General features: G+C 33.0%; 2 protein-coding genes across 4 annotated transcripts in view; both read left to right on the top strand.

Annotated features, from left to right (window-relative positions):
- Positions 1 to 20,528, top strand: part of LOC149897881 (zinc finger protein rotund-like) — a 157,985-nt gene that overhangs the window by 125,551 nt on the left and 11,906 nt on the right. The window lies entirely within an intron of this gene.
- On the top strand, positions 2,762 to 5,929 carry LOC149897882 (uncharacterized). The gene is made up of 2 exons (XM_090115666.1): positions 2,762 to 3,718; positions 5,353 to 5,929. Exon 2 carries the CDS (start codon positions 5,495 to 5,497, stop codon positions 5,927 to 5,929), a length of 435 nt encoding a protein of 144 aa, XP_089971792.1. The 5' UTR covers positions 2,762 to 3,718; positions 5,353 to 5,494.

The following is a 20,528-nucleotide window of genomic DNA, read 5'->3' as shown; positions in this document are numbered from 1 at the left end:
GGTTTGTATGTATGTATGTATGGTTTTCACGCATAAACTACTGGACCGATTTTGATGAAATTTGGCACAGATAATCTTTAGACTCTGAGAAAGAACATAGGCTAACTTTTATTGCGAAATATGTACCACGGGCGAAGCCGGGGCGGACCGCTAGTGTAATATAAATTAATAGTTTACTTTTATGAATTCAACATTGACGAAATAATAGGCAATTATACATAGATACCCCGATCAAGCAATAACTATTTACCCGTAATAACCCGACATTTCGCGAAGAAAACAGACATAATATTATAATATAAGTATGAACATTAACTTTTAACAGAAGTTTCCTATTAATTAATTAATTGGATTCAATTGTATGGTGTTTGACTGAAAATGACCCCATGTTAAACTGCTTTACTATTATGATATTATAGTACCCCTTTTATGAGGGTGTAGTAGGTAGGTAGGAAAAAAATGCTTACAGAGACTGATATTTTATGAAAAGCAAAAGTAGTAAGTAACTTTACCACCTCATCCATAAAAATTTAAAACAATAGTTTGACTTTCGATTTTATGATATTTTTTAACACAGCAATTGTTCAATAACTCATCGTCAATGCTCTGTTTGAAGAAATGCCGGCATTTTATTATTTCTGAATCTTTATTATTATTTTAAGTTTTATCGTTCAAAAAGGTAACATTTTCAGTGTAAATTTAATTCATAGTACACTTGATTACTAATTATGAAAAAAAAAAACTTTTTAATGGATATTAAAGTGACTATTCGATTTATATTCTTGCTTTCTTTTACTAGTTCTTTGAGCTTTGAATATATGTACTTAATAAGGGAATTTGTCTGATAAGTATTAAGATATTACTTAATAATTTTTGCCGAATAATATTCACCATTGAAAAAGTAAAAAGTAAAGTTTTACAATTTCCTTGTGTTAGATATAATTATATTCTAATTAACTAGCTTCCAGTTGCGGCTCTGCTTGCACTTTACGTCGCAACAGCCGTTCCTTAGACTTTCCATGTACTTTTTCATCCATAAGGCCGTGGCTGCACTGACAGGCGGCTTACTTACATTTTGGCTATAAGCTAGCCAAATACCTTGCGTGCAGTGAATGGGTTACAAAATTATCGTTCATATTACTTGCCTACTGGCTTGGTGACTGAATAAGCTTTAGGCGGTAATCCGCCTGTCTGTGTGGCCACGGCCTAAAACTTTTGTTTTAGCCACAAAGGCTATCTTAAAATATGTTAAAAGTTTCACCTTCTATGTGTACATCTAGTGGTTTTGGCGAGATAGTAATCAATCAGATAGACGTACTTACTTTTATATATATTTGTTATATTAGATTAGTTAAAGGAATATTCGTTTATAAAATTCGTTTATTTATTATTTTAAAAATTTTTTATTTATAAAATTTGTTTATTTATTTATTCGTTTTATTTATTTTTTTTTTTACCTAAATTAATTATGTGGATACTCAGCTTCCAATCTTTAACACGCTATAATAATATTATGTCAATGACACTAAGATACGACTAAAAATAATATTTTTATTACACGCTTTATATTAGCTTCACCTGTATGTTTGTAACCGACTTCTTTGGGCGCGATTTTGACCCACTTTAAACGGCCAGATTTCGTTCAAACTTTGTAGATTTATTGAGGACCGATGACAATACACTAATTTGATAAAAAATTTCTATTTTTTAGTTCGGTTTTCTATAACAAGCGTGTTTTTTAGTTTTTTTTTAAATATTATTATTTTAATTATATCTATTTTTGTGTAATTTTATCTCAATACATTTGAACTGTTGTATATCTATGCGAAAGTTATATAAGTGAACTAATACAGAAAGTTTATACTTAAGTTGGGATATAATATACCAAAGAAGTTTAGCTTTTAAATTTTTATTAAAAAATATTTAATATTTATCTAATTTGATGTACCTGTTTTATTTATTACACGGCACGGTAAATAAAAAATAAATTTAATGTTATTATACTTTAAGCAGCCACATCCAGGTATCTACGGGTTAACAACCTAGTTGTTTGAACGATTGTCGACACCTGTGGTCGACACATTAAAAAAAAGTTTTATTTAGTATTTTTTTTTATTTGGTGGCCAGTGGCCACGTTTGCATTATTCAAATTTGTCCATAGCATGTATCTAATATAATGTCAAATAAAATCTTTTATTCTTCACCCCATTATCATGGACATCCCCTATGAGTTCAATAGCCGTTTGGACATCTGCTTGACCGTTTATAGATTATGTTTATGCATTTTCTATTCGCGCAAAATAAGCTTTTGTTCATTACATTATATCGATACCATTTATTTAAAAAGTGATCGTAGTAATGCTATAGCTTTTGATGCTTCTCAAATTAATGCAAATATTTTAAAATCCAATAAAAATTTATCATAATAAAGAACTCGTCGCAAAACAGCGATAAAGTTCGATGATTAAACTTGCTTCTGTAATGTCACGGTGTTTTATAAGATCGTTGCTGCCGGATCACCGCTGCATAATATTAACAACCCCTATTTAAGTCTGGTCAATGACAAGCCCTGTTTTAATCAATAACTTCTTTTTCGCGCGGCGTCCTTGGTTTTTTTATTCGGCGCGACTCTCTGCGCGTATTTCTCACGAAATTATGTGTCAATCAGGCAAATATATTTTTTCATTAATTCCCTCAATCGTCGTACGCCTCGATCTCGACGATTTCGCAAAAAGCTCCGCAAAAAAGGAAAAAGCTCAGCCAAAAAATCGTCTACCGAACAGTATCTCGTATCGCCGGTCTTGTAGCCATTTTAATTATTATTAATTAATACCGAGAGACGAGCACGTGGCGACTCGCCCCGTCTCCCTCCCGCCCGGGGAGTTAAGGCCGCAGGACCTCTGCCGTCGCGCTCGCACCGAGCCCACTTACACACATAAAAATCGTGAATAATAAAAAAATGTGTACACATTTTTTTCGCTTAACCACCGCTCGTCTGTGTGCGCGCGGCCTCACGCGGCCAGAGCGAGATGCGGTTAGGCGAGCGAGCGGTGCGGACGGATCCCCACTCCGATTTTTTAAGCTCCGCTGTCGATGTTGGCGTCCGTGTGATTTTTTTCATTTGATGTGTTAGTGTACCCCTCGTTCGGTGTAGTTCACTTTTTCTACTATAGATCTGAATTTCAGTCTCGTTTTTGCCGCGTCGGTCTAAAGGCGTTCGAGCGGCCGTTTTGTATTTAACATTTGTTGTCGTCCGAGGCAGCGTTGGCTCGAAGACGCCGGCTAGGAGCACATGTGTTGATCCGCTCGTACTGCAAGCCGGTGCACGCGCAAATCCGTGCGCGAGAGAAGGACGGCGCGAATCACGTGTGGATTTACCCACATATACACCAAATAAAAACACTAACACACAAAAATATTGAGAGCGAAAAAATCTGGTAATTTGGATCCTAGTAACGACGCCCGGCATTCATAATTTTACTCCAGGGTCGGTCGGCACGCTCGTTTTTGTTGCCGGCCTTTTTTAAATGTTTATTTTTCGGGAGCACGTGGATTTTTATATATATTTTGGCGATAACGCCGCGGACAGTTGCCTTACGTGTTGTGACATTAGTGTTACCTGTATTATGTGATATTTAGTGACATTATAGATAGGAACAAACTGTGATTTATTATGGTGATATAGTTGGTGTTTTAAAGATTTTTCGATAAGTGAGAGGTACGTTTATTTTTTAATTAATTATGCTTCGGTTCCCCCTTGAGGGGGCTTAGGGAGATTTTACATAACACCTCCCTGATCCCTCGATAAGTCGGCAACTTTGGGTGAGGTCCCGTCAAGGCTGACCTTGAAAGCCAGACAACAAATACGGAAATACGACTGAATGTATTTCACGTACTTTAAAGTTTATTTATTTAATGATAACGACTACTTAATCATGGGGGAACCGTTTCTAATTTATTTTTTTCACGATTATTCGAAATGTTGTTGATGTTTCGTTTGTGCTACTATTTATGTTTTTTATTAAAATATGCATGAGTACAATAGATATTATGAAAAAAAAAATTAATTACTCGAAAAAAATACAAAAAGTAATTATTCCTACTGATTAATTAAATTTATTTTATTTAGTTTTTAGTCAGATTACGTACCTGCACAAAATGCTAAAAAATTACTTAATCATTTTTAATAATAAAATTTTAAAAATATATTTTTAAATTTGTAGCGAAATATTTTAAATAATAGGTACTATCTAGATTATTATTTTTATCATGAATGTTTTTTATTTGCGATTTAAAAATTCACAAACACTTATAAATAAAAAATAACTAGTTAGGTATTTAGTCATAAAATTTAAGAAACTTATTTTGTTTCATTCAAAATAGTTTCTTGAAAAATATTTAAAAAGTTTTATTTAACATGGCAGGAACAATTATTAAATAAAAATATACAATAATTAGTTTCCCTCCTAATGAGTTTATTACCGCCTTATAAACGGCTAATAATAATTATCTAAAGAACTTCCTACTAAAACCTGTATAAATCTCTAACTCTAATATAATCTGTGGGGCCCAAGTACAAAGCATCACCAAATTACCTGTAATATTATTTAACGCCCACAATAAAAACCTGAAGCTTTATAGTTTAGAAGATAAGGTTGCGATTCGTTTAAATCGTAAAATTCACCCGCACAACAACCTGTTCTTGTATTCTATGCGCGCAATTATTATCTTTGACAGGCGTGTATGGCGGGCATTACGAGTACAGTCTGCAACACAAGCGTAAACAAAAAAGGCAATTAAAAAGCTTTTAAACTTAAATTAGTTAATCCTTTAAACGCTAATGAAATTTAAAATAAATACCGAGTAGAATGTTCATGGACATACAGTTTTATAAAGCACAAATAAAAATTTACGATCATCATTCGCTAAATCGACGTTTGAGAGGTAATAAATCGAATATCGATGTATAAAACACATTGATCATACTTGAATTTTATTATTTATAATTGAAGAATAAATCGCAACCTGTTAACGCGTCTGTACATGCAATGTGATTATCAAAGCCTTATTCGATATGGCATGTGGGCTAGGGGAGCTAGATCATTGACACAACCTACGCGACTGCTCGTCACCTGCTTCAGAAAAAAAACGCAGCTTTTTTCACTCTTTAAATCTAGTTTTAAATAGACAAACAACCGGATTGAGTCGTCCGACAACTTTTCAAATTAAATCGCAATCACCCTAAAACATTTCCTTCGCAATTGTACTCTGCATATTTAAAAATACACAACATTTCGGATAAAATATTTATTTTTTATTTTTTGAGAAAATACATGATGTAATTCTTTTCAGTTGTAAAACGGGAGATCTCGAATTATTCCATGACAAGCGAGAATACCAAGATATCGAAACAGAATATATTTATAAGATAGTGCCAAACCGTAGATACCGAATTTTTTAAGTACTTAGATAGAAATTTATACAAGCCAAAAAGATGATGGAAGGAAGGACAATCGATTACAGGCCGGACGGCGGGGGCCTGGACTACCACAACTCGCCGCTAATGGCAGAAATACCTGTTGACAATTACTCGCATATCCATAGAAGTATAGAGCATCTCAGATCTATAGGCGTGCCTCCGCCATTGGACACGCACAGGCATCTCGCCGCGAACCTCACAGACTTGCGGCGATACGAGCATCCCGACGATATACCAGAAATTAAGCCGTCCGTTTTAAGATTATCTGAATTTAAGAATGGTCTCCAAGACTTGAGAGGTCACAACGACCAAGAGAACGACGTCCACAGACAGATGACGCCGCACGACGAGGGACCGAAGGGATACAGCGCTCCATCCACGCCTCTATCGGAAAACGGTGGACAGAGCCTTCAGGAGGAAAAGGTTAGATACTTACTTACAATTAGATAAATTAATCATTACAATCCTTGAACGCTTCGGAAGTTTTCGTCTGCTTTGACGTCATCTTTAATATTCGGCTTAGCATTGTTCGTTATTATAATCGTTGTGAAGATCACGCAGCAAACGTGGTTCCGCGTACAGCGTTTTATCATCAGATCATACTCTTTATTTCGGCAACGAATTTGTTTAATGTATTCGTGCTGAGTACTTCCTTATTCGACACTTATTTCTAACTAGACATTATTATATGGTGTAGGTATATTATTCGAATCAATTTGAATATCCACTTTATTTCGAGAGTACTCACGAGCAATGTTAAAATATAATTCAGTGTTCGAGTACACTCTGAGATTGTTTACGTAATCGTTTTTGCTTCCTCATATATATTTTCGAGATTTGAACAAATCTCTTGGGCATAATTTAAGTTATGATGACTGTCGATCGAAAATATCAGATTCAAGGCCATTATGAAGTTGTCGAATATACTACTTTCCATCGCCTATTTGGCTAATAAGAATCAACAATCTGACTGCAAAAGTATAAGGTCATAAATATCTTATGAGAAACATTTAGCTGGCCGTAATCTTTCGTAATTGACTAATTAGCGGTTTTATTTCATCCATCTTTATCTGTGTTATGATAATATAATAGAAGGTTCAAGTTTAGTAGATACACCTTTCGATGTTTATTAACTTTAAACAACCTAATCAACTAATACGGAATTAAATATTTTGGTAAATTAAAATCTATATTTTCTGCATTTTCTTAAGTTAATAATATCGGTTTGTAGAACTAATAAATAATTATTAGCTTTAACTTCGTTAACATCTACAGAATTGCATACTTCAGGGCTATATCAATATCTGTAAAAGACACCACATCCGTGTCTTGTATCCTTAAGTGTATGCTAGTTAGAAACATGTCAAATTCGATCATTACCAATCCGATTTCCTAGACCATCTCCTCAATATCCCTTGTAATTACCGTTCAAGTGATTTCGTCAATTTTCTAACCGAAAGGCTCAACGACTCCGGATGGACCTTGCCATCCAAGGTCAGCCATCAGGTCATTTGGAGGTTATATAGGACAATACCTAACGTCTGCGCTCATAGTACTTGAATTTTGATGCTTACATTATGTTCCGGGCGATGGTTATCTGTATGAAGATCGTTAATTATAAGGTAATTTTAATTTATGAATGCGGTTATGTGAATTTAAAATATACTTAATGCTTATTGTTTTCCTGCTACCATCAAATTTATGAATTTATTAAAACCACTGACGTGCTTCACCTTAATTTTATATTTCCCTAAATCTAACTTTGTTAATCGGGCTTGTAGATACACTTGTCATTTCTGTGCATTTAAAATCTTCATCAATAACTGTTCAGAGAATAAAAATGACAAAAAATATTTAATCTACAACTATTTATGACTGAAAAGCTTATAAGGAAACCAGTGCCTCAAGAAGGAGATAAAAACTAGCAAGTATAATACGATAATGCCCAAAAATCGACAACCTATCACAACATTTTGCCCATACTTACTTCCTACGTTGCTTGATGACGATCTACACCGTTTATTATATTATATTCTTATATAAAATATAATAGATATCTTAGGCCATGACCCCCTCTTGGTGGCAGGGTCTCCGATAACTCCCGAATCGATCATTTTGGGAACTCGTGATATTATGTAGACGTGATTCTACTAACGTAAACTAAGATTTACATTTGGATTTGTTATTTATTTAGAAGCGAATCACTACTGGTGATACGCAAACCATTATCAACTTTACGACCTATATACATAGAAGCTTTTATGGAAAAGGAACTTCTATCCTTGAAATTTTTAGTCTCTTACGGAGCGAAGAGTCTTCTTGACTTATTTACTTCTTCTTATCTTAATTAGGAGCATTTATTAAAATCTTCTCACTATTTATTAACGTAAATAATATTTATTTATTCAAATTAAAATTAGCATTGGATCTTTTTTGAATCACGTAACAACAGACTGCGATATCATATTATCAGCAAATAGGTATATGAATCACATCAAATATGGTCCTGATATTTCACAGATAAGTTTAAGTTATCTCTATAATAATAAATATCGGAAACAACATACAGATACCTTTCAAAATCTTTACTAAACAAACATATAACCTGTCAAAAGCTCTTATTTGACAGATAATTGTATTTTCATGGAAAGTCATAATAAGCCTATAAAACCTGTGTAACAATGCTCTTAAGACTCATTTAGGAGATAACAGTTTCTATGGAAACACTACTCAGATGAAATAAGTACCTACTTATAAAATATAATAATTCATAAGTTATAAAATTCGCCTTGTACTCAAGAATACTTGAGTTTATGAAATTCAAATGAAAATCAACCTTCAAAATTGATGTTTTGTATTACCACAAATCTGAATTCTTCCTTTGTTTTGTAACATTTAAATTTCTGATTTTTGGGTCGACTTCTCGAATTGTGTCAAAAATACGCGAAACAAGAAATAATATGTCGATGATAGTGTTAACAATATAGCCTTTATGCATCATCCATATTTATTACGATCTTTACTTTGAGGCACGATTTTATTTTGCGTGGGAAATTTCTCCTGCCATTTTGTTTATTGTTATAATTAGAATTATTACGAAACGTTTTTAAAAAAAATACGTTTACGCGCCAAAAGCAACATCTATCATGTGCGCTGAATGGTGACATTGACAATGGTTTGAAATTGGAATGCGGCCTTGAATCCAATTCGGCTTCTCGACGGACGCCGAGCGCAACCGATTTGCGCGCGAAACAGATCAAGTTTTTTTATCTATTGATTTGATTAGTTACCAGCATGTGAGTAGCAATGGAAAGCTTGGATTTATTAGCGTTTTATAATACTCGAAAGAGTTATTAATTAATAAAAATAATATATCATTATGCTATTTGTGTAATGATCAATGTGTACAATTAAAAGGCACAGAAAGTGTTCTGAAATTTTTTACCGTAAAATAAACATGCGTAATAAAAGTGCAGTGTGTATCAGTTACACAAGACTATTAATTATGTCAACGCACGTGGTGAGATTTCCTCGACTATTGATTCAAAACAAATCGTTTTTATCTGTTGATTTTATAATCTGTCGCTACAAGCGTTCAATGTCAACGTGCACCAGACTTGTCATTTGAATATTTTTTTGTGTATCTGTATCAGTTATATTAATCTAATTAAACAACTTTTTATAAGTTCATTGACTCCTTGATACATATTAAATGTCATTAGTGATTTAATTTGTTTATTATTCCACATTTTTATAAATTTGTCACAACAGGAAATATGTTTTAGAATCAGGTAGGTCTTTTACGACTTTGTATATATTTTACTCTGTGCTATTTCGAAATTTCTAATCAATGTCAAATTGTTGAATATAGATACATATTACCTATTTCAGTTTCAGTAGACATTACACAAAGCCGTGATGAATATTCATTGCTGTTAGAAAAAAAAAATTGCTAAGTAATCATTATCTATTTTCGGAATGAGAATAAATTTAAAGGAATTAAATATTGAAAATTCGAGCCGAAACGCGATGTAATTACAGTCACCTCCCCCCTTCATGAACTTAGCCGTTTCGTAGAAACAGTCAAAAAGTTGTTATACAGCCTAAACTTTACAAGAACATCTTACCTTAATAGTAATAAGGAAGATTTTCCCCTGGCCATGGTAGTGCCAACTGAAATTATATGGATACACTCTGTAATTTTGATTGACACCAACCATTACTAGCGTGTTAGTTATTGCGTCATCATAACTACGGACATACTTGAATTTTTAACCAAAATATTAAGCATTGATAAAATCACTGATGTTTGAAATTGATCTTTAAGTATTAGAGATAAGGGTGAGGCAGATTTTAGGAAGTGATTGAATAAAATTGTTTGCCTACAGCTAATAATTTGATGTTGTATCAAAGTTAAAAACAAATTGTTTGTTATTATATTGTCTGCAATTAGTGAGAAGTAGTGCAATTATCATAACCTTTAGAAATCGAAACTAGTACTTATTTAAAGATATGTATTATCGAACGGAAATATTGCTATACATACAAAGAAATCTAATCATAATATTACCTATCAAAGGAGTAATAAAACCGAATCAAAACATATTCGGAACTTTGTGAGTGTACAGCTTTACAGGGGTACCAACTGCTTAGTTATAACCAAGTTATAACTTATAAGACAGTCAAACGTCAAGTACATATTTTTATAATGTAGGTATAGTGTTTTATTATTTTTTTATAAGTGTAATAATGCACCATTTTGGGATGTAACGAAATTACTCTAATCGGTGTACAGTCACGCGATACAACTATCTTTATTTTCTTGATATAATTATTTTGACAGACGCCCCGGGCGAAGCACGGTGTTTCTCGGTTGTTTCTCAATAAAATCTGAGCATGCATCGTGTTTTGGGGCATTGGCCATATTTGTTATAGAACTTGTGTGTCTTTCTCAGTTCAGTTTCAGTAATAGTTTTCGTATTTTCTTATAACTACATTATTGGTTGAGTAGTTATTGGAAAAAAAAAAGGGATTCTCTCCATATTTTGATCATATTTTAGTATCCAAATGTATCAAGTGGACTGTACAATCGAATTTCTAAATACGTTAGGAACAAAATAATTATGTACTCAGTCATTGTTAAACGAAATTATTTATTTCCTAGTCAGACCTTGATTAAAAATAATGATTTCATAATTTCTTTATTGCAACGGACGAAAAAATTCAAATAGACCATTTTTCGTATAAGAGGTCTCGGTCAAGAAAGAGTCATGGTCAACGATTTGCAACTTTTTGAATAATTTTGTCTAGCATAAATATTTTAATGACGTTATTAATAATTTTAATTGCCTTATTTAGGTATAATTTCCATGTTAGTCTTCAATTTATTTATTTTCGAGTTTTTGTATCTAGATAAGTGTTTAAATTATGTAATATATGCCTACTTACATTATTCAAGTGTATATTTTACTAATAATTTAAATACATTACGGGAACAAGTTAATAATCTAGCATTTTAAAAGAAGTAACTACGAGTGACAGCCCTATCCATGTAATATTTTACGATGAACTTTAGTTTACAACCTTTTTAAAAAGAGCACGGTACTCTTGATTAAAAATATTATGTTGATCTATAATAATGGCTCTTCTCTAACCTATGTGGTTTATAAAATTGCCAAAAAATAAAAATTAATCATACAAATATAATGATTTATTAATTATTGTCTCTATAGTATTTAATCTTTATCCATACATGAAACATGGCTATTTAAAATAATTACTCTCCGTCATTCGACAAAACTTCGCAGATGACGCTAATGAATAAAATAGGGTTGCCAACTTGCAGTAAATCATTTACAATACAAAATATCTCTAACCGAAACGTCACATGGTATAATTATCTTATGGTCACATTGTCGCATTGTCGCATTGTTTGTCACACCTTCGTAACAATTATTCATTTATATTTACAACTTAAGTAATTAAGTTTGTTATTTCTGGGGTATGTCGTAAATTAATCGTCTTGGTCGACTGTATAACCCACACGAGTTAACTTGAGACGCGACTGGAGTGCGACATATCTATACTAATATTATAAAGCTGAAGATTTTGTTTGTTTGAACGCGCTAATCTCAGGAACTACTGGTTCAATTTGTAAAATTCTTTCGGTGTTAGATAGCCCATTCATCGAGGAAGGCTATAGACTATATTATATTATTATCATCACGCTAAGACCAACAGGAGCGGAGCAATGCGGGTGAAACCGCGAAGTGTAGCTAGTGTGATATATAAGTTTTTCCTTAAAAATATTACTATCCAAAGTAAGTAAAACTGGTACTTATTTAGTTTGAATTATATTCCATTATTTTATTTATTTTGGTTCTTATAATATTACATTGAAAATAACGTCTCGAGTTAATTCGTACGGGTTTTAGACAACAATATGAATAGGTAGGTAGTTAATAAAATATATGCTATTCCTCTTTAGGGCCTGTTCAGTGCGACGCGGATGACCTACGCGGACGTCCGCGACGGACGGTAAAATGTATGAAACCTTACAGCGCGTTCAGAGCGACGCGGAGCTGTCCGCGTCGCGGAGAGCTATCCGCGCGCGGTCGAAATCGCTCCGCGCCGCTCCTCCGCGCCGCGGATGTCCGCGGGCGGACGGTGCCTGGTTCTAATGTATTTGTTCAGTGCTCGGCGGACAACAGTCACGCGGAGCGGATGTAAAGTACTGTCGTTGTCATGGCGGCTGCGTCAAATGTGCAATAAAGTCGATCCCGATCCGCATCGCACTGAACGACAAAATCATCCGCGACGGACGCAAAACCTAGTCCGCGTGCGGACGGTCCGCGTCGCACTGAATCGGGCCTTAGAGTGCTTATTTGTATATCCTAGTTTAACAAATGTATAAAACCTAGGTCATAGCTTATTTTAAGCTAGTTTTAGCTAGTTTTAATGTCTCGTATCTATAAAAAATGACATTCCTGAACCGAAATATAAAATTAACATATCCAATTATATTGAAAATTTATGCACAATATATTTAAATATAATTACGTAGCGTGAAAAGCAAAAAAACTAGCCAAAGCCTAAATAGTAATTACTATTTTTTTATGTATAGAAATTGCTATTTAGTATCTACTCGGAGCGTAACAAAGTGCAAAATATGTAGGTATTTATCCCCATAATATTTATATTTTTATTCGTCGAATAATGTATAAAAAAACGTATTCTAATTAGTAATTACCCGTATTTTACAGTTTACGTGACATTTTAATATTATCGTGTAATACTTTATTTTTTTTATCCCAAGCATTGAAAAATCGGCCCTAAGTCTATAATAAGCTAAAATTCTTCTGTGTAATTAGGTAGGTAACTTATTGCATTTCTTTAAAATCGATCGAGCCTTTACAGTAATTTAAAAGTTTTCATTTTCATTTTCTCATAATTAAGTTCATACTATTTTTAACCGATTTAAATCAGTATTAGTTAGTCTGTGGTATTAGATACGAACCTGGCTTCTAGTTTTTAATTTTTATGATCGTTTGAGCTGCGCGGACGCACGATGACGTCACGATCCGGAGTGACCTTGTAACATTCAATGCCAAGATCGCTAGTAATATTTGGGACCGGCGCGAGCGCATCCATTCTACGTCAGTTGGAACGTTACGTAACTTATAAATATTGTTTATCCACTTGCTAATGGGAAAAAATAGACGTTCTATTTTGCTTTTTCTACATACAGATGTAAAGTTTATATTAAGATTGGTTACATTTTGTGACGCTATAGAAATGTCGAAAATAATGCAATCGTAAAATTGTCTATTTTACACGCTTTATACCTATTAGCTTCACCTGTATGTTTGTAACCGACTTCTTTGGGCGCGATTTTGACCCACTTTAAACGGCCAGATTTCGTTCAAACTTTGTAGATTTATTTAGGACCGATGACAATACACTAATTTGATAAAATAAATAATAGTTAAAAAAAAATAAAAAACACGCGTTTTATAGAAAACCGAACTAAAAGCGTGTTTTTTATTTTTTTTAAACTATTATAATTATTTAGTGTTAGTTAAAATATTTTTATATACGCATGTGTTATAAACGCATTTGTCCATTTTTACATATTACAACATTTTAAATTAATGGTCTTTTCCATCAATCCATTATTTACATGCAAAAAACGTTATGAAGTTAAATAATATATTTTATTTTTAGCCACCCAGTCGTAAAAAAATGTACATATGATAAATAATTAAATAGTATTAGTTATGGTCTGCAACTTTTTTTAAATAAAATGTAAAACACTTCATGGTCACGGTCAGGCTACTTATTTGTCTAAGTTCGTAACGTAGGTATCATAATGATATGAAAAAATCACGATTTTATCCCGTTTAAGTTTTCAGGTGTCTAACAAAAAATAGTTACCCCACAGTAATAAATTCGTACCCTAAACATGACTAGGTGGTTTGCTCTAGCCTCTAACCTGCACTTGCCATTTGGGAGAAATTAATTATGCCAAGGGTTAGTTTCAACTATAAATTATGATTTTGGGGTGAAGTGGAATCGATGACACGTACTGTTTGAGTTTTAGCTGAATAATTACATTCTTATGGATCTGTTTTATAGCCTTACTAGCTTTCCGCCCGCGGCTTCGCCCGCTTTGTCTAAAACATAATAAATTATATACTAAAACCTTCCTCTTGAATCACTCTATATATTAAAAAAACCGCATCAAAATCCGTTCCGTAGTTTTTAAGATTTAAGCATACATAGGGACATATAGGGACAGGGAAAGCGACTTTGTTTTATACTATGTAGTGAAGAGTAAACACTAAAAGGATAACAGGACGAGTTACATAAACATTCATTTGGAAATATTGCTTTTTTATTTGTATAATATTGTTAAGACTTCAACGCGTCACTAGATTTGCGAAATACAATAAAGCTCCATGGTATTTAAAAAGCTCAATAGTCATTTATAAAATTAATAAACTGACGAACATCACATAATATGAATCTTATTATCTTTACTTATACATAGGTATTATAAAGCTGAAGAGTTTGTTTGTTTGAACGCGCTAAATCTCAGGAACGATTGTCCGATTAAAAAATTTTTTCGGTGTTAGATAGCCCTTTTATCGAGTTAGAAAGCCAAAAATCATATTATATATTCTAAAGCAGCAGACGCAATCTAAATACAAAACTATAACATTACCTAAGGTTAGGGCACAAAATAATAAATTACTACCCTCAATTAGCATAGATAAACTCGGACAAGACGTTTATCTCGAGAAAATTTAAATGATATAGTGGGTACGGGATTATCGTGATCTGTTTCACTTCAGATTGCTTGGAAAAGCTTTTATGCTGTTTTAGTATCATTTTACAAGATACTTAAGGTAGTACGATAATTCGTTTTGCTTGTGAAGCTTCACATTAGAGCTAGGGAATGTATTTAAAAAGGTTACCTATCTTAATCTCGAATTTTAATATTCCGAATATCATAATCCAGAAAACCTTTGGACATTTTTTCATAACCCCGAATTTTAAAATTTCGAAGTTTTGTTTGCCATATAATCGCAACTCCGAATTTCATTTGCCCATTTCTTTATTTGTACGACGTTTTACAATCCAGACGAATGAGTTCCAGACATACGAAATCTAAATGCACAAAATCCAGATGACCGTAATCCATATGCACGAAAGCCAGATTTTTAAAACACAAATTTTTGAAATACAGTTAATTGATATCCAGACAAACAATGTCCAGATTTTTGAAATTCAAATAAACGATATCCAGCAAAACGTAATCCTTCCAGGGGGACGCAGCACGAACCTAACCTAACCTTCTGAATAGATTTTAACACTTTAACCTTTCTGTAATGGGCAAGTAAAACAATAGCGAGTCGGTTCTGGCACTCGCCGGCCGCTGCCGCGGCACGCTCGCTTCGCTCGCTCGGCTCGTGCGTAGAGGGTCACAGTTCAAACCTAACCTAACCTACTGAGTCGAATTTGATACTTAAACCTTTCTGTAATGGGCAAGTAAAACAATAGCGAGTAGGTTCTGGCACTCGCCGGCCGCTGCCGCGGCACGCTCGCTTCGCTCGCTCGGCTCGTGCATGGGGGGTCACAGTTCAAACCTAACCTAACCTACTGAGTCGAATTTGATACTTAAACCTTTCTGTAATAGGCAAGTAAAACAATAGCGAGTCAGTTCTAGCGTGGGGGTCGTAGTTCAAACCTAACCTACTGAGTCGACTTTGACACTAAAACCGGTCTGTAATGGACAAGTAAAACAATAAATTTACTTACTGACAATGTTTATTTTCAGTCGATAGTAAAGGTATAATCACGATTGTATGGAAATCAAATAAAAAGATTATGAAAATCTGGCAATAGTTTATCTGTTATACGATTATATGGGAACCAAATAAAAAGATTATGAAAATTTTGCAATAGTTTATTTGGAAAATGGTACGATGGGAAACAAAAAAAAGTATTCTGAGAATCTGGTATAATGAGATCTGTATTATGAGAATACGGGAAACAAAAAAATACTTTTTAAAAATCTGGTTTTGGTGCATCTGGAAATTGATTCATCTGGGAAATTAAAAAAGGAATTTTAAAAATTTGTCATTCATTACATCTGTCTTTTAAAAGTTCTAACAACCGTTTTCGGGGTTTTAAGATTCGGGTAATAGAAATTCGAGTTTTTAATAGGTTACCATTTAAAAATACTACTTTTTTTACCACATTGATAATTTTTTCATTAGAATCTGTTACATTAGATCATTTTCTTATACTTAAATAAAGTATTTGGGAAAATAATTTAACTATAACTTGTATTAAAATTAAAACTTAATTGTTAATAATAATTCATAAACTGCAGGTGAATCACAAACTCATGAGAAGCCAAAGAATCAGCTTCATGTAATAAAAAGGATGTCGCATCCTTTTAATTGCTTAAAAATATGCAAAATCTCCGTAACAGATGGACAGTTTATGATACATTTCAGTAAAGCTCAGGCTTCCAGCAAAAGCTACTCTCCCATGAAATTGTTCATCCGATTCCTGGTGGTCCAATTGACCAGATGACCATATGACCCATATATATAACACCTGTTTGAAGCCTTACTTTGCTCAAATACTAACTTTTTACAAAAAAAGCCCATCTTAAAAATACAAGTAAAAAGTTGAACAGAAGGTCAGTGTGATTTTTTGTCAAGATTTTCATATAACATGAGATTCATTACCGTATGTAGGTTTATGAGCTATGAATATAACATTGATTTAATTTAGAGAATTTTTTATGAAAGAATAATAAACGTTAGAGTTTTTACTAATTCTAATTTCTAACATTCTACATATTATTACACTAGATATGAACTTTATAATAAACCAATTTATTATTCATAAAACCCAAATAATTAAAATTAACGTTGTAGCTGATTGAATTCGGCACATTATAAATGAACCAATTATTTTTAGGTGTATTAATTATAAATTAATTTTAAAATTATATATGTATTAATGAAATAAATAAAAAAAATATAAATGTATACCTTACTATTACAAGTATGTAGAAGAAAAGTAGGTACTTAGCAACTTTTTAAATATAAGTGTAATTTAAAAGAAAATTTATAAGGTTTTCACTACAATAGAAATACAATTTCAATGATAAAGTGCATTCTTAAATACTGTATTACACACAACAAACAAATATATCCGCCTCTTAAGTATTCAAATCAAAATTAATCCCATGTGACTTATTCCTGTGCAGTCTATGGCTTTAAAACTCTATTTCCGCACATTAAATTGCGTAACATCACAAAATCGTTTAAAAATCACGCGAAATTTCTTTGAAATTTGAACAGGATGCTCTAAGAGGGATGTTATGACCTGTCTCACGACCCTGCAGGTGACACTTGAAAACCGAACATAATACAAACAAAAATCAACCTTATTCCCTTTGAATAAAGTTCCCAACACCCGCACATAATAAAATTGTGTATCCCATTCAACTTTACACAAACTCGATAGAAAATAGACCTCAATTCATAGGCATACAGCTGTTTTTCGTTTGACGAAGTTCCTTAAGGCCTCGTGGGAAAGATTTTTACGCATCCACGGAAACTTTTTTTGGGTGATTTCCTTTAGTTGTGCAACGTATTGTGTTTTGATTTATCGATTTCTATATTAGCTTTAGTTTTGATCCTTTGCATCTGTTTAGGGGGTGTATAATAGGGGATGAATTGAATGACCGACAGACGTTTATAATTTTATGCTAGAAAATTTAAGGCCAGGTGGCATGAGAGTCTTCCCAGGGTGAAGATGCATTAAAATATTTGACTTAATCTTTATTTTTAAAATAACAGATTGGTCAAGAATGGAGTATTCTAAACGGTAACCTATTAAAAACTCGAATTTCTATTACCCGAATCTTAAAACCCCGAAAACGGTTGTTAGAACTTTTAAAAGACAGATGTAATGAATGACAAATTTTTAAAATTCCTTTTTTAATTTCCCAGATGAATCAATTTCCAGATGCACCAAAACCAGAATTTTAAAAAGTATTTTTTTGTTTCCCGTATTCTCATAATCCAGATATAGTTATACCAGATTCTCAAAATACTTTTTTTTGTTTCCCATCGTACCATTTTCCAAATAAACTATTGCCAAATTTTCATAATCTTTTTATTTGGTTCCCATATAATCGTATAACAGATAAACTATTGCCAGATTTTCATAATATTTTTATTTGATTTCCATACAATCGTGATTATACCTTTACTATCGACTGAAAATAAACATTGTCAGTAAGTAAATTTATTGTTTTACTTGTCTATTACAGACCGGTTTTAGTGTCAAAAGTCGACTCAGTAGGTTAGGTTTGAACTACGACCCCCACGCTAGAACTGACTCGCTATTGTTTTACTTACCTATTACAGAAAGGTTTAAGTATCAAATTCGACTCAGTAGGTTAGGTTAGGTTTGAACTGTGACCCCCTACGCACGAGCCGAGCGAGCGAAGCGAGCGTGCCGCGGCAGCGGCCGGCGAGTGCCAGAACCGACTCGTTATTGTTTTACTTGCCCATTACAGAACGGTTTAAGTGTCAAATTCGACTTAGTAGGTTAGGTTAGGTTTGAACTGTGACCCCCTAGTCCCTACGCACGAGCCGAGCGAGCGAAGCGAGCGTGCCGCGGCAGCGGCCGGCGAGTGCCAGAACCTACTCGCTATTGTTTTACTTGCCCATTACAGAAAGGTTAAAGTGTTAAAATCTATTCAGAAGGTTAGGTTAGGTTCGTGCTGCGTCCCCCTGGAAGGATTACGTTTTGCTGGATATCGTTTATTTGAATTTCAAAAATCTGGATATTGTTTGTCTGGATATCAATTAACTGTATTCCAAAAATTTGTGTTTTAAAAATCTGGCTTTCGTGCATATGGATTACGGTCATCTGGATTTTGTGCATTTAGATTTCGTATGTCTGGAACTCATTCGTCTGGATTGTAAAACGTCGTACAAATAAAGAAGTGGGCAAATGAAATTCGGAGTTGCGATTATATGGCAAACAAAACTTCGAAATTTTAAAATTCGGGATTATGAAAAAATGTCCAAACGTTTTCTGGATTATGATATTCGGAATATTAAAATTCGAGATTAAGATAGGTAACCATTCTAAACAGCTACTTTAATAATAAGATATTTTTGTAGTTTTTAGTGATTAGAATAGATTAACGGAATAATAAATTGGTAAATAAAATACGTAAAAATAATTAGCATGTATCGAAGAAAAGTTCATATTTAATAATACCTATCAGTTATTTCATGAAACACGGTCTAAACTAATAATTTCATTAATTTATGTTATTAGTACACATGCACATATTATTTTTTAAAATAGGGTAAAAATATTAACTTTAAAAGCCATAAAAACATTAATGTTTTTATTAAGTTTCAATTGTAACAGTAATTATTTAACAGTAGTTTAGCGTCAACCGTCGATAATACGTGTGTGGAATAAACGGCTGTTTATTTGTACCACCTGTCTCTTACGTCGTAAGTGTCATAGTTTAAAAAAATAGATACGGCACAGATATAAAATCTGCAATACACATTATATTTTTTTTTCTGTAGGTATGTAAATATACTAAATACACATGTATATCAAGTAATGATTGGAATAAAATACATAGGATAGTGCTTATAAATAAAATAAAAAAAAATATCTCATACTTAATAACTCATATTATCTACAAAAAATACAGACATTTTTTACAATTGCCTACATTTGTATTATCTCCGAAATGAATTCCAAATAACATCTATTTATCTTAATTGATAATAATATTGAGTCTAAAGAAATCGCTCTAAATAAAATTAAAGATAAGACAGCCGATTTAGTTTAAGGTTACGTATATATTATAATTTTCTTCCGTTGTTATCTTTAAATATTTTGTTTGCTTCCTAAGCTAAGAAAAAATAAATAAAATATGGTTAAGTAATAAGCCGACATTTTGTTCAACCAACTAAATAGCTCACATAATGCGTGCTCAAGTGAAATTTGCATTGAACGTGAAACAACATAGCCCTGGGATCAGAATATTACGTACAAAGTATTACAGATTTCTAAAGATACCCCTGTAGTGGTAAATCAATACCATTATCTCGAAACCACTATAAAAATGAGTGATACCAAACAACCTGAACGGATTCTGCGAAATTTGCATCGTTTGCACGTAAATTGGGACCTTATAAATGTGTTGTTAAATGTCAAAATTGCACCCACAGGGCTTAATACGTTCGCCGCACAATTATCGGGAGTACAGCAAACGAAATTGATCTATAAGCTGTTGGTTATAAAATCAATATTGTTTTAATGTCAGGGATACTTCTTGTAAAAATGCATTGCGCAATAACAACCCTTATACCCTGGGGATTACGGCGTAAAATCTCTTGCTCAATCGTTGACGCTTATATTGTTTGGTGATAAAGTAATATAGATGCTCCCGCGCATCTCAGGACACCGGGCGGAAATCTTA

Source organism: Colias eurytheme, chromosome 24, assembly GCF_061535395.1.
Source record: "Colias eurytheme isolate Ceu_HAF_F1 chromosome 24, ilColEury1 Martin Lab GWU primary, whole genome shotgun sequence".
In the NCBI taxonomy this organism is placed as follows: Eukaryota; Metazoa; Arthropoda; class Insecta; order Lepidoptera; family Pieridae; genus Colias; species Colias eurytheme.
The sequence above is the reverse complement of the archived record's forward strand: the minus strand, read 5'-3'. Positions and strand labels throughout refer to the sequence as shown.

Excerpts from the sequence above, each read along its gene's own strand:
- LOC149897882 (XM_090115666.1), top strand. The coding sequence starts at position 5,495 with ATGATGGAAGGAAGGACAATCGATTACAGGCCGGACGGCGGGGGCCTG.